The 14,823-nt window shown below is 38.0% G+C and overlaps 1 protein-coding gene across 2 annotated transcripts; it reads right to left on the bottom strand.

Annotated features, from left to right (window-relative positions):
• Positions 1-350: 350 nt before the first annotated feature.
• Positions 351-14,550, bottom strand: thbs1b (thrombospondin 1b). Of its 2 annotated transcripts, none has more exons than XM_056480719.1 (23): positions 14,389-14,550; positions 14,202-14,285; positions 12,925-13,484; positions 12,768-12,843; positions 12,279-12,368; positions 12,077-12,186; positions 11,866-11,991; positions 11,331-11,427; positions 9,860-10,033; positions 9,600-9,776; positions 9,348-9,521; positions 9,131-9,258; positions 8,603-8,755; positions 8,306-8,524; positions 8,108-8,215; positions 7,542-7,701; positions 6,252-6,370; positions 4,426-4,660; positions 4,106-4,333; positions 3,508-3,779; positions 3,035-3,132; positions 2,065-2,204; positions 351-1,970 (listed from the first exon to the last, which is right to left on the bottom strand). In XM_056480719.1, the coding sequence occupies exons 2-23, from the start codon at positions 14,263-14,265 to the stop codon at positions 1,963-1,965; spliced, it is 3,516 nt and encodes a 1,171-aa protein (XP_056336694.1). In that variant the 5' UTR covers positions 14,266-14,285; positions 14,389-14,550; the 3' UTR covers positions 351-1,962. The 2 variants fall into 2 exon arrangements, with proteins under 2 accessions (XP_056336694.1, XP_056336693.1); XM_056480718.1 differs by having other exon boundaries at positions 12,279-12,371.
• Positions 14,551-14,823: the final 273 nt, after the last annotated feature.

The following is a 14,823-nucleotide window of genomic DNA, read 5'->3' on the forward strand; positions in this document are numbered from 1 at the left end:
CCACGGGCGAGCGGGGAATTAGCAGATTAACCCCCGAGGAGAGGCGCTTCTGCAACATTCCTCACTCCTTCTCAAGACATGCGTGTCTATCTGTAGAAGACCAAGAAAATGGACCCATCTCAGCCTTTTAACTCGAAACTAACCTTGACCTTGGTCTAAAAGATCTATTTTGAGTGTCTTTTAAAAGTGTTAAAGCTTTAGGGCTTGTAGACGTTTACTTTCAAGTACATGTCAGGGCCCATGATGAACGTTTTAAAATGGCTTTGACCTTTCGTGCAATGCACAGAGAGCCTTAAAATCTCACGAGACACAAACATGCAGTAATAAAAAGCAGGCAAAGGCAATAAACATCCGTTTTTCGTTTACGACGACTATCGTCTGTTTATTATTCTGAAGTATGTACCAAAATAATCGCTATACGTACTGTAAAAATAGCATTTTGCATTGTGTAACTACGTAAAAATGTTTACAGTCAAGCATCTCTAATTGTACAAAAAAAAAATAACAACACAATAAAGATACAAACAATAAAGAACCGAACATCCTCACGTCAGTGTGCAAACTGTTTATACAGATGGAATCGCCTCCGTCTTAGGTGGCACTCCATGATAAATTATTTAAATAGCATTTATCTACACACACAAATGAAACAGTCTTACAAACAGAGACAACAAAAAATAATTTATCAACTTAAAAAAAAAAAGGAAAGGGGGAAAAGTACTGGACATTGAAGCACTGGCAAATGTATTGCTTAAAAATACACACACATTGTTGACTCCCATTTTTACTCTATCCATTGTGACGTTGGGCTGTTTGTTCTATATACTATTTACAACTTGTGCTACAGTAGCAATAAGGCAACCGATTTGTTTTCTTTAAGCAAAGGAAGAAAAGCTTTTGCTCGATCAAATTATAAAACAGCAATGAGGTAATATTTGTACATTTAAAGTTTTCCTTTATCTCTCTCTCTACAGAAACGGCTCAGCAGATCGTCTCCTTTGGAAGTGATGAATGAACGTTTCTTGACTTGGATCGGACAGAGCTTCGATTATGAGGGTTTGCTTTTCTTTACGATGTTGAAAAACTTGCTTAAAGTGTGGGTGAAATCTGTCTAGCCGAAGCATTTTGTAAGTGCTACATAAATATACATATATTTAAAAGTCTAAACTTCCCTTAGAAATCAGCATTTGTAAAGGAGACTGGAGTGCTTGGTTATCTAGAGTCTAATTAGTCGTAATGCAGAATCTTTAAACCTTGCTCTGTCCAATTCTTCTACAACCTCTCGTATTCCCATTTCAAATGAATTCTGAGTTTATCCATCGAGCCCTGAGAAAACCATGCCCACTAAACCATCAGTTATCTCCTGCCAGACCTTCTGCTAAGCCAAAATATTAATAAAATGACAGATTGGTCCTTTTAAAAATCACCTTCTTTGGCTGGCAGATCTTTTACTTTTTAAATTCCTCAGTATCTTAAACATTCTCATTGCTTTGCTTCTCAGTGTACAGTTTTATTAAACACTGAATATCACAATAGTAATCTTTCTTAAAAAAGGCTTCTGCTCTTTAAAGTTGCCATCATTTTGGCTTATATTATGAATAGAGCATAGAAGCACATGTGAGAGAGAGAGAATAAAGGTTTTGAAGTGCATAGCTGTCTGCTGGGAGCTTTTCCCCACACAGAGCCCAATGAGGTTTTTCAGAGAGATCTCAGCCTTCCCAAATAAGCCAAGCGAGGGAGACTTTCTTCTGCTCTACCTGCTAATGGTGGAGGAGTCCAGATTCGGAATCGGTTTCTATCCCAACCAGTGACATTACATTGAAGTTGACCAGCTGCTTTCTCACTCCACCGGTGTGCGAGCAACAGCAGAAAAAAAGTAGCATCAAATCTGTCCCTGGACTTTGCTTGGAATACATATTTATATTGAAAGGTGCATCTTTGATAAACTTCCAGCCTGTGCAATTACGCATCTGAAAAAGGAACAGACAGGAAGTGTTATTGTTGAGTACGGGAATAAATGTAAGTGAGTGCTGGTTTGGAAGTCTGCGACGTGTTGATACTCACCTCTGCATTCGTATTTGAGGTCTGAGAAATACACCATCTCTTGTGAGAAGACGAAGAGACCTAGTCTTCCGCCTGCGTATGTTTTGTCGTAGATTCTGCCAGAATCTGCCATGATCTTTTTGCCTTCATACATGACCACTCTGAAATATGCAGAGAAACATTTTGTCAGCACATTAAGTGAAGTTTATTTATAAACAAATTTCGAGAGGATCACGTGCTTATGATTGAACACAGCTGGTCATGCGTTAGCCAATTCATAATTCACCAATCAGATGATACCTAAATCACTATAAATACCCTAAGTTCCATATCACAACCATTTTAGTTTTGAAGAATCCCCCCTTCCACCCCTACTCCTCCTCCTTTCCTAGATGGGTGGCATGGTGGCTTAGTGGTTAGCACTGTTGCCTCACATAAAGAACGTCACTGGTTCTAGTCCTTACCAAGCCAGTTGACGTTTCTGTGCTGAGTTTACATGTTCTCCCTGTGCTCACTTGACTAGTCCAAATCGCCACTATAGACGTGCTCCTAGTAAGTAGCTATATCTTAAGAGCAATCCCTATCTGTTCATTAGCTACTACGGCAGGGGAGTTTCGACATCTACCTGAGCTCAAACTCCCCTCTCGCCCTGCAACAGGAGGGAGCACTGGGCTCGAGGATCTTATGAGCTCTCCCTGGACAGCATGTCAAACACGCTTTATAATCAATCATCAGCTAAGTGTGAACTTTTGAAATTAGCCTTTCAAGAATGTGTATGAGACACATTAATACTAATACAAATATAAAATGTGTTTGCTATTTTTCATGTTTTAAGCATTTCATTTCATCACTTAATTTTAGACTTATTTATAGACTAAAATCATTAGTATTATAGACTATTATTATAGACTAATATTATTAGTATGATGATTTCAGCTTATTTAATATATTAGATGAAAGGCTTTGGATTTAATAATGTTTATAGTATTACCTTATGTGTCCAGTTCTTGGTCTGTGTGTCAGGTGCCATCTGTAAGCAGTAAAGTCCTTCCATCCCACATTCTTTGGGTCATGCCACAATGTGCGCACCTATAACAAATCAAATCAAGTCAAATTAAGCATTCACATGAAGGCTCTCAAACCTGATATTATCATCTTTAGAAGACAATTTACACCCAAAACTGAAAATTCTGCAATCATTTACTCACCCGTTTGACTTAAGAAATAAAGAAAATATTTGAAAGAAAGCTAGAAACCTGTAACTACTGACTTCCAATAGTAAGAACTCTAACAAAATACTGTGGAAGTCAATGGTTACAGCTTTTCAGCTTTCTTTCAAAATATCTATTTGATGTTTAACAGAAGACAGAAACTCATAAAGGTTTGGAATCATTTGAGGGTGAGTAAATAGTGAGCGTATTTTCAGTTTTTTTTGGGTGAATTATCCATTGAAGCACACTATACCTGTCCTGGTGTGTCTCCAGTGTGCCAGAGGGCGTTTCTCAGATGCTCCCCAGGACCTGTGGTGGAATTAACCACTTTGATGGACAGCCCTGAGTAACCCTGTGCTTTGGTAGGTGTGCTGGACCAGTAGGTCTGTGTGATCTGCTTCCACATGACCACATAGAAGCGAGAGCTGGACTGGTATCCGAAAACAAAGCCAGCGTAGTCGTCATCCCTCTCAGTGTTGATGAAGAATGTCCCACTGAAGTCCACTGAATTGAACTCATCAAAACCTTTAAGAGAGTTTGAAGAAACAGGTAAGAATTTTGTGGTTGCTGACATATTTTAGCTGTATGATTTGTTTTTAATGCTTTTGAAATTCAGAATGGAATATAAAATTAATGGAATGCATAAAGTTTTATCCAGTTATATTTAATATAATGATTATTTTAGTTTCATTTTTGTGTTAGTTAATTAATACATTATACAATGCATGTTTCTTTGCTAGCTAAGGTACCATGCAGGAGTTTGTTTACCTTTTATGATATAAATTGAGTATTTTCCACGTGTTTTTCCATTTTTAAAATTAAATTCTACACGTTTTATTTTTTGAACTTACCAACAGCAATGCCAGGATCGCAGTTGACCGTCTGAACCAGCTCCTTTCCTTGATGACGAACCACCCAATTGGGATCGATCTGAGAAGTGCCCTTGGGATCCAGAGGAACCATCTGGAACTTGCGGAAGTCTGTTTCACTGATATCAAAGTTCTCAGGACAGACATCGTAGATATCCAGAACATTGTCCATGTCAAAGTCATCTTTACAGGCATCCCCACGTCCATCACCTACAAAAGAAGGAAGGTAAATGCTTAAGTATACATCTGTACATTAATGAGTGCAATGTGAAGTGTTACGGGTATTCAGGTGTAAAACGCACCATCAGAATCTAGCTGATCTGGATTGAAGACCAGTCTGCAGTTGTCTTTTTCGTCAGGAATGCCATCATTATCATCATCGTAGTCGCAGGCGTCTCCTTTACCGTCCTTGTCGTGATCAGCCTGGTTGGCATTGGGGATGTATGGACAGTTGTCTAGGTTGTTCTGGTGACCATCCTCATCGATATCTTGGTTGCTGTCACACTTGTCTCCAACACGGTCAGAATCAGAGTCCAGCTGTTGGGGTTCAAGTAGAGAATAAATATTTACATTTGTTTGGTTCAGTATTCACATTTTTACACATGTGGCTACTGCATTTTAAATTATGGGTTCCATTTTCCATACTTGTGTTTTAAAAAGAATAAGACAACAACCAAGTATACATTTACAAACCTTATTTTTATAATAGATAAAAATAAATTGCAAACCCAAATGTATGCATTGCTTAGTTTTCTCTATATATACAGTTGAAGTGAGAATTATTAGCCTTTCTGTTTATTTTTTTCTCCAATTTCTGTTTAACGGAGAGAAGATTTTCAACACATTTCTAAATATAATAGCTTTAATAACTCATCTCTAATAACTGATTATTTTTTATCTTTATGATGAGCTTGAAGTGACATTTAAAGGCTTAACTAGGTTAAATAGGTTAACTAGGCAGGTTAGGGTAATTAGGCAAGTTATTGTATAACGATGGTTTGTTCTGTAGACTATTGAAAAAAATATAGCTTAAAGGGGCTAATAATTTTGACCCTAAAATGGTTTAAAAAATTAAAAACTGCTTTTATTCTAGCCGAAATAAAACAAATAAGACTTTCTCCAGAAGAAAAAATATTTTCAGACATACTGTGAAGATTTCCTTGCTCTGTTAAACATCATTTGGAAAATAATTAAAAAAAGAAAAAACCTTCCAAGGGGGGCTAATAATTATAACTTCAACTGTTTGAGTGTGTATACATTATACATTACATTAGTGGCCAAAACTTTAAGCTCACTGTGTTTTGTTCCTTCAGATAATTTACATAAGTAACATTAATATTCAATAAGACCATAATATTGCTGCAGGAATGCTTGAATTGAGTTTATGGGCTTTATTCATGGTCTATTTAAATAATGTGTTTATTCGAATAAGTTGCTTTTGGAGTTGAATGAACTGTGAGTACAATAATGCCACCTCATTTTAGATGGTTTTTAAAAACTCTTGATTTGTTTACAGTTTAATGGAAGTTACTCTCATAATACTTAAAAGCGGATATATTGTTTGTTTTATTTTGACTATTATATATTATTATTTAGCCATTATATGACACTAACCTGACTAAAGTCTACAGCCTTGTAAATTGAAATACTGCCACTATAATAGGTTTAAAAACTTAGGATTTCTCCAAAAGCAATCTCATGTTCCCGAAGCTTGGCACTACCACATTCGCATTTCAGTGTCTAATGAAGAAAGGAGGGGTACATTCCTTCTCTTCAGTTAACCATGGCACAGGTGTGATCCGCAGGGATTGAGTGCCGACAGGGCATGCATAAACCCACCGGCAAATCTCTCTCTCCTCACTAATAACCATTCTTTACCTCCATATATCCTCTGGGTTAACTGAACACCAGTGAGTGTCCCTGAAAAGACTCCTAGTGCTTTATTGTGTGGCTTTGGCTTCAAGGAGAAGAGGATTTACTCCTCCCATACATAGCTTAGTAAAGACTGTGACTACCCTCTGGGTTTTTTTTTTTTTTTTTGCAAAGGCTCTGCAGCTGAACTGATTATATAATAGTTCGAGAACACCTGCGGTATTCAGTCACTCGTTATTAAGTCTCATATACGTACCTGATCTGGGTTGTGTTCCAATGGACAGTTGTCACACTGGTCTCCAACTCCATCAAGATCAGTGTCTTTCTGGTCGACGTTGTACAGATATGGGCAGTTGTCTTTCTCGTTCAGAATACCTGTCAAAAATAATTGCATAATGGTGAAGGTGTGCATTTCTAAAGAAAGTCTGGGTTATTGTAAAAGATATCCAGGTCACTGGTTTCACCCTGAGGCTGAAAGAAAGTAATACATTGCTTTGCTATAAAAAAGCGTTGTGGTATTTTAATACAATTGAGGATCTTTTTAGGACAATTTTGAACTTTTTAAAAACATTTGTTAGGGTTTTAATAATTTAGTTTTGTGTTTTAATATAGTTTTAATATATTTGAATATATAGTTTTAATTTAAACAATAAAAAAGCAGAAATATTCATATGGCAACAGCATAAAAAAGCTATATTACATGTTATATTTTTCAGCTACAATTTATTTTATATCAATAACAAAATTATTTTTCCTTGACAAGTGTTTTTGTTTGCAAAAAAAGATATTTGTTCACATATTATACCATAATGGCAAAAAAATGCTGATCTTATTCTTATCATATTCTAATTTTTATAATGCAAAATGTAAACAATATATATATTAACCTTTTGCTTGTTTTTGTGTTGTCTTCAAATTAGGCAGATCTAATTAAAAAAAATAAATGTAAAATAATTGTAGAGTGACGCAGTGGCGCAGTAGGTAGTGCTGTTGCCTCACAGCAAGAAGGCCGCTGGTTCGAGCCTTGGCTGGGTCATTTGCTGTTTCTGTGTGGAGTTTGCATGTTCTCCCCATCCAAAAGACATGTGGTGCAGGTGAATTGGGTAGGCTAAATTGTCCGTAGTGTATGAGTGTGAAGGAGTGTGTGTGGATGTTTCCCAGTGATGGGTTGCGGCTGGAAGGGCATCCGCTGCATAAAAACGTGCTGGATAACTTGGCTATTCATTCTGCTGTGGCGACCCCGGATTAATAAAGGGACTAAGATGAAAAGAAAATGAATGAATGAATGAAAATAATTGTAGTTGGCGGTTCATTCTGCTGTGGTGACCCCTGATTAATAAAGGATCTAAGCTGAAAAGAAAATGAATGAATGAATAAAAATTATAATTATAAAAGTAAAAAATTCCCAATATTATTGCTAATGTGTTGAATTGTGTCTACATTTTATCTTCATGTGAAAAAAAATGTCCATTCTTTTGATTCTTCTAATATAAATACCGTCAAGCAGTGACCAACGTATTTATAAAAAGAGAGCACAATTTCGTACCATCTCCATCAATGTCCACAGCACAGGCATCTCCTTCTCCATTACTGTCAGTGTCGGTCTGGTCTGGGTTGCTGTTGTAGGGGCAGTTATCACAACGGTCACCAACATCATCCCGATCATAGTCGTACTGTCTCGGGTTGAAGACGAGTGGGCAGTTATCCTGTTTTAAAAGAGACCACAGTTCAGGTGGGAAAAAAAACAGTCAAGCAAGCAGTTCTCTCACACGAAGGTTATTACTTTTAGATGTTTTAGCTTGTAATTTGGCTGTGGCTGTGTAGGTCTATTTAGAGGAGCGCAACGATAAAAGCGAGCCTTATTTTAGGATTTGAACCAAGCATAATATTGGATTAGCAAGTTACACTGCAGGTCTTTCAGAAGGGTGCTTTTTTTTGAGGTTTGTCTGCAAGAGAAACTCAGTTTACTTTACACATCATTTTTTTTTCCACACCTCTTCCTGAATTCCAAACTGCAAGCCAAAATTTGGCCGGCTTGACTTTTTTCATTCATACATGATGCATAATTTACATATATTCACTTTTATGGACTGTAATGAATCTATATTTTACCCTGTCATCAGGAATGCCATCGTCATCATCATCATCGTCACATGCATCACCAATGCCATCCTTGTCATAGTCTTCTTGCCCAGAGTTTGGAAGATTTGGGCAGTTGTCCTTCAAAAACATATCGTACATCAACATTAACATCCTCCACAATGATGTTATTCATATTTTCTTGTACAAATGAACAAATTATATGCAAACCTTCTTGCAGTGATAGGTTGCGTTCTCAACGCACACAAGATCAGCATTCGGCCAGCCATCAAGATCAGTATCTTCTCCGCAGATGTGTCCATTTCCAGCAAAGCCAGGTTTGCATTCACAGCGGAACATGGGGTCAGAGAAATGGCCCAGGTAGTTGCAGCGAGCGTTTTTATTGCAGTCGTGACTTCCATCGAGGCAGGGATTTCGAGGAGTGCACACCTGCAGCAGAGATCAGTCAGTCAGCACATACTGGTTGATGAGCAGGTGCACTGGCAATCTCAATGAACTCTCATTTACCTGCTTCTTAGCAGCGGCGTCCTCCACTCCACGACCGAACGGCTGTGGGCCGGTGTAACGAGTGGGGCAAGGGAGACAGTTGTAGCCTGGCACTGTGTTCTCACATCTGTGGACTCCATTAAATTCAAAGCAGGCATCTGGTACTTCCTTACACTGTAATGGAGAGGAAAACACATTTTTGTTCATAATACTTTAAATACTTTAAATAAGTATAAAAGAAAGAATAGAAGTATAAATATTTTTACATATCAAACACTATTTAACATAATTGGGCAGATTAATGTCCTCTTTTCCAATTTAAATGACCCTGAATCATCACTAAAATTCAAACCACTAATTTAATGCCAGTTAACTGTAATGTTAACAGTGAAATATTAGTTTTTCATAAATATTCGTGAGTTTAAATTTCTTTTTGTGATTTTTACTTTTTTATTGAAAAATATATATTTTTAATGTCTTTTATCTCTTATTTGTCAAAAAATTCATAAAATATATATGCATACATTTCTAAAAAGCATTGTACTGCACCTCATTGATATCTTTGCAGTTGATTCCATTGCCAGTGTATCCTGTGGGGCATTTTCCACATTTCCAGGACCCATCTGGAAAGCTTGTACACTGGGCCCCTTCAAAGCATGGACTCGAAAGACATCCATCTGTGGAAATGAAAATAAGTGAATCGTTTAACATAAACACACATGTTAGTGTCTAACATCTGATGGAGCTGAGTGACACTGCAACTCACCAACAGGACAGGCTTGTTTGTTGCAAAGCTGGTTGACCTTTGCGTCTCCCACACACTCTTTGCCACCATGTTTGGGTACTGGATTATTGCAAAGACGCTTACGGTTTTGGACGCCACCACCACAGGTAACAGAGCAAGTATCCCAGGGCGACCATGGTCCCCAGCCACCGTTGACTATAAAAACGTGTATAGTGACAAATCAGACAAATGTACTTCCTGCTTTTAATAAAGAACCACTGGATGTTCACTTACTCGGACATGGTGATTTCTCACACCTCTCAGTTTGCCGCCCTTCACCCTGGCAGTCTTTGCCATCCATTTGAGGTGTCGGGGAGTTACAGAGACGGATGCGTGTAATAACGCCAGCACCACATGTGACGGAACATGAGGACCAGGGTGACCAGTGACTCCAGCTGCCGTCTTGCTTAACTGTTGAAAATGCAGATGTTTACTTTTCTCCTCTACTCTAAGGAAAAAGCGTAGACACTTATTGGTTATTGGGTGTCACTCACAGCGCTTGTCGCACTCCTGGAGGTAGCAGTCTCTGGTCTGCACCGACGTGCCCTCACAGTTGTTATTGATGCGGTCACAGGAACGGCCGCGCTGCTGAATGCCCCTTCCACAGGACACTGAACAATGGGTCCATTCAGACCAGGGGGACCAACCATCCTCGGCGGAGTCGCTCGCTGTTGAGAGAGCAAAGCGAGACAATACTGAGCTATTCTTTCTTTCTGAAACAGCAAAATGGAGAAAAGCTTTTAATACTGGGCCTTAATGGACTCAATTTAGCCTGGGCAGCTTGAGACGGAGCACTCCAGGGAACCCTGGCATGAACCAAGCAGTTGGAATGCAGGGGAAATGTCAGCGTACTTAATGCACAGGGATACCTTTGAGTCATTCTCCAAATGTGGAAATGGTATTTGCAAACAACCTTGATTATGCCATGAGTTCAAACACATGAGGCTGATATTTATTAAAACGGCAAGCCCTCGAGACGTAGGAAGACTGCTGTTGCTTTCTTGAGTCTCGGCCAAACGGTACCAATTTTCCACCTCTCTTTAACCAATTTAGACAATTATGGCCATTTAGTGATTCGGCGATGCACAAAGCTCTAGTGTTCCATTCATTAGTTAAACTCTGGTTGAAGTCTATTGTACGTCTTAGAATGGTTGTGGATGTTTGGGTAGCAACAGCTCTTACGATACAAAAGCTTTTCAAAGTCAAAATGTTGCTTGTTTGACAATTTATTCAATTTGAAACTAATGTGTTTCTTTTCGCTGTTAGAATTTAGAGTGCATGGCTTTAGCATCTCTTTGTCTAACCAAGAGCACATTCATTGATCAAAAATACAACATTTTCTGTTTAAATTTATTGTACGGTGATATTTATTTCTGTGATGTCAATTAAAACATTGCATGATCCTTCAGAAATCATTCTAATGCAGTATGTTGAGTTGGTGTGCAAGAAACATTTCTTATTATCAGTGCTGGAACATTATGCTACTTTAATATTTTTATGTGAATTGATCTTTTTTATTTATTTACATGATAGAATTTCAAGATGGTTCTAATCTAATGTTGGTTTAAATGTATGAATTTAAGGTGTCTTTGCTAAGTGGAAGGTATTTATTTCTTTAAAAAAGTCTTTCTGGCTCTAAAACTTTTGAACAGTAATCTACAGTTTATATATCCAATATATAAATTCAGTTATGGATAAAATTATTGTATTTACTCTATATTTAGGTAATTTTATTGTTGATTTGTAAAATTTGGCTAATACTGCTGAAGTTTAATTTAGGATCCAAAAAGTGCACACAGCTTTCACATTTGTTTAAGCCTGGTTTTATAAGTGACATTTGTGTGCTGTTCTTTATACTCTACATGTCAACTTTGATGACAATGGGTAATTAGCCATTTTGCAAATGAAATCTAAAATCTTGCCAATGCAGCAGAACTGTGATTTTTGTTATGCAGAAGCACTTACGTGTTCCACAGCGAGGGCAGCACTCTCCATCAGGCACTGTGGCATTTGCACATGGGATTAGGGGACATGAAATCTTGCGGCACACTGTTGCAGAATTCTGTGGATAACACAATGACTCTCATTAATCACTTGTTAAAGGATATGCCACAGCTGCTGTAGTCGTGCCACACAATGTTTAACATTTCAATAGTAATCTCTGAAAATGTGAACACTGAGACTTGATCCTGTGGTCGTGTTTAAGTCTGTCTTTTAAATATTCCAACATAGTGTTGATCTGATGTGCCAGTTTAGAGAAACCATGAATATAGTTTATTAGGTCTGGTTGAGTCATATGCTCTCTTCAGTTACCTCCATTTCCCAATTTTAATTAAAGACTAGGAAGCTTAGGGAAATGGATACACCCAGCTTAAGTCTGCCACAGTGGACAAGGCTAAGACCAATACTGGGTGTCATAACACCCACAGTGACACTGCTAACACACAAATTAGTGCCTTAATGACAGAGCAGGTAGCTCTGCAATTCTTTGGGCTCATACCTGGCAAGTGCACTCTGTGCAGTCGTCCACTGTCCATTCCTCCTTGTTTTTGTGTACAATTCCATTGTGAAGACATACACCAGCACGAATGCCCATTTGATTCATGAGCATGTTTTTGTCATCCGTCTGCAAAAACAATGTATAGCAAATTAATACAACTGAGACTTTATACAGTATATATAGTTATATATATATTATTCTTTTTGCTAACCACTTTTCGGAGTTCATTGGACAGCTCTTGCACCACCACACCAAGACCTTTCAGTTCCTTGAACATGGCAGCCAGATCCTCACATGAAAAGCCACAAATCATCTGCAGATCTGTAAAGGAGAAATATGCAGTTTTATAAGTTTAAAATTGGATTTTGCGCACTTTAAATAAATAATATTTTTAACTAAAAAGCAAGGTTTACCTTTTGTTTTGTGGCCAGTATAATCTGTCCTGATTGCAGGGCTGGATCCATTTATGGGATTGTCAAGAGTGATGATATCAGTCATAATTGCTGCTAGAGAAAGGGATATTCAGATGGCTTAGAGATTATTGTTAAAAAATGAGCAAACAAGAATTCAATTAAAAATGAATGGAAAAGTGAATTGAGCTTAAATTATTGGTCTAATTTTGCTATTATTCATTCACTGGCATAGAAGATGATGCGTTTAGATTTATGATGTGATGCTTTTTTGTTTGCCTGGTTCATTTTGTAGCATTTAAAAGAAAAGATGTATTGCTAATGTGACGGTCCAAAGATTTTTAGAAAAAAGTTCATTTTACAATTTCTTTTATTAAAAGTAATGAATTTTGAAGTTAATATGTTAAGAAAACCGAACCAACATGTGCACAAAAGATTGCATTCATCATTATTCTTATGGATGCATACTCATGTGTTCTGCATTACACTTACAGTTTTGGCATCCTTTATTCCTCAGGATGGCTTCCAGCGTGGTTCCGAATACAAAGCGCACGTTTTGCAACACCCCCTAAAAATCCACAAGTGGTTAGTGCTTCTCATCGCTTCTGTTAACATGCAGCAGAGTTCATACAGTGAACAGTCCACTCACCATGAACCTGTCCTTCACTGCGCCTTTGCCGATCCTCATTTTGGCCACACCTGGAATCTCCTGAGTCAGGATGGTGTGGATGGAAGCATCGAGCTCCGCCACGTTCACCTCCTCACATCCCACATAGAACTGAACCCTGTCTTCTTGCACGAAAAGAGTGATGTTTTTCCAGTGTCCCACCGCCAAGTCCGCTTCCTCGATGGACACGACCTGCTGCTTGTTCTCGGTGGAAAATACAATGTCCAGAGTGTTGGCTTTCCCGTTGGAAACGATTTCAAACACTGGTCCGGAGCCGTCATTCTTCTCCACGGTCAGCAGGCTTCCCCTCGTGCGCTTGAACTGCTTGAAATTAACCAGCAGCAGAAATCCTCTCTCGGCGTGAATGGAATCGATTAGGTCCCTGAAGGCGCTCTCGGGGACCGGGGGGATCAGGTCGGGGTTCAGGATCTTGTAGGCGGGGCTGTACGGGTCGTCGCCTTTCACCAAGGTCACTCCGTGGTTTTTCCTAGGGACTTGGACCAGCTCGAACAGATCGTAAACACTGTTGTCGTCTCGACTCTCTATCAGGAATTCATAAGTTAAAGAAATCTCGTTACAGTGGATCAAACATTTAAAAAGTTTTTAAATTGTTACACGGCTTTTTGGAGAAATTGAAGTCCTTGATTCTGATTGGTCAATTCAGCTGTCAATTATTTTAATCGAATATCGTTGCCAATAGCAACTCCATATAACTGGCCGGTCACATACGCTCATATAATGTATTTACCGTTACAAAAAACAACTGCATTTCAGGTAGATAAATTTATACGCTTTTACTTAAGTAGTGGACTTAACTATGACTGTACTACAATACTAATCGTGACTAAATTGTTCTGCTTTTAATTAAAAAAATATACAGTAAACTTTGAGGTGATTTACTACTTTTTAAACGTTATAAGTTACCATAAAGTATCTGAAGGCACAGCCTAGCACGTTTTCTTTAAATTAACTATATGGTGACTATATGAAATATAGTTAAGTATATTTTTGAGAAATATAAACATGTCACACTTAAAATAAACCATAATATTTTAAGTTTAAAATAAGTTTGCTAATATTTTTTCCAGTGCTAAAAAGTCACAAAATAAACCCACAAGTGCCAAGTTTATTTTGTTGCATTAACCAAATGACTAGAAGTAAGTTAATTTTGTAATATTTAACAGCTATTTGTACTTTAAACCCCAGGACTGGAGCCGTCACAAACACTGGACGGCACCAGCTGAAGAATCATCGCTCACCTGCGACTCTCGCGCTCTCGCAGTTCCAAAGCATCAGTAGCAAAAAGATTGCAGTTGACTTCATTTTATCACTTATTCTTTTACCTATCAGAAATCACAAATAAAGGCAAAAGTTATTTAAAAATCAGCAAAACCTAGGCTTAAACGGGTCTGGTCAATCAAAGCTTTAAAAAAAAACTTAACGCACCTTCCAAGAGTTTAAAACAGCAGCAAATCCAGGGAAAAGTGTTATAATTCCTAAGATGCGTCAATCAAAGGTCGTTTAAGAAATAATTTTCCTCTTTAGTCGCGATCTACAGCATTAGATATTGCTTTGCTGTAGTAGTTACAGTGGTCAATCTAACTATTTCCAAAGAGAACAAAGTGCTATTTAAATAGTTTCATGACATTCCTGAGCGCGCCTCTCCTCCAATCAGATGCTGGAAGGGAAAAGGGACGAGCTTGCGTTACCTCACAGAGCGTTTGTCTGACTTACACACGAGGGAAAAACGCACAAATTCCAGCCAACACATTCCATAAACATACTTTTGCTTTTTATGACCGCTGCTTCCGTTTAGTGCCTTTTTATTTGCCGCAGTCTTGATTATTTTCGTCGCACTGCTTTTTATTTGATCATTCAGTA

The sequence above is a fragment of the Danio aesculapii genome, chromosome 20, assembly GCF_903798145.1.
Source record: "Danio aesculapii chromosome 20, fDanAes4.1, whole genome shotgun sequence".
NCBI lineage: Eukaryota > Metazoa > Chordata > Actinopteri > Cypriniformes > Danionidae > Danio > Danio aesculapii.

Bases quoted from the DNA above. Each gene is read 5' to 3' on its own strand.
- thbs1b (XM_056480718.1), bottom strand. From the start codon at position 14,265: ATGAAGTCAACTGCAATCTTTTTGCTACTGATGCTTTGGAACTGCGAG. The intron at 12,372-12,767 runs GTAAGTGTAATG...CCCTTTCTCTAG, and splicing joins GAATAAAGGATGCCAAAACT to CAGCAATTATGACTGATATC. The intron at 12,187-12,278 runs GTAAACCTTGCT...TCTCCTTTACAG, and splicing joins TACTGGCCACAAAACAAAAG to ATCTGCAGATGATTTGTGGC.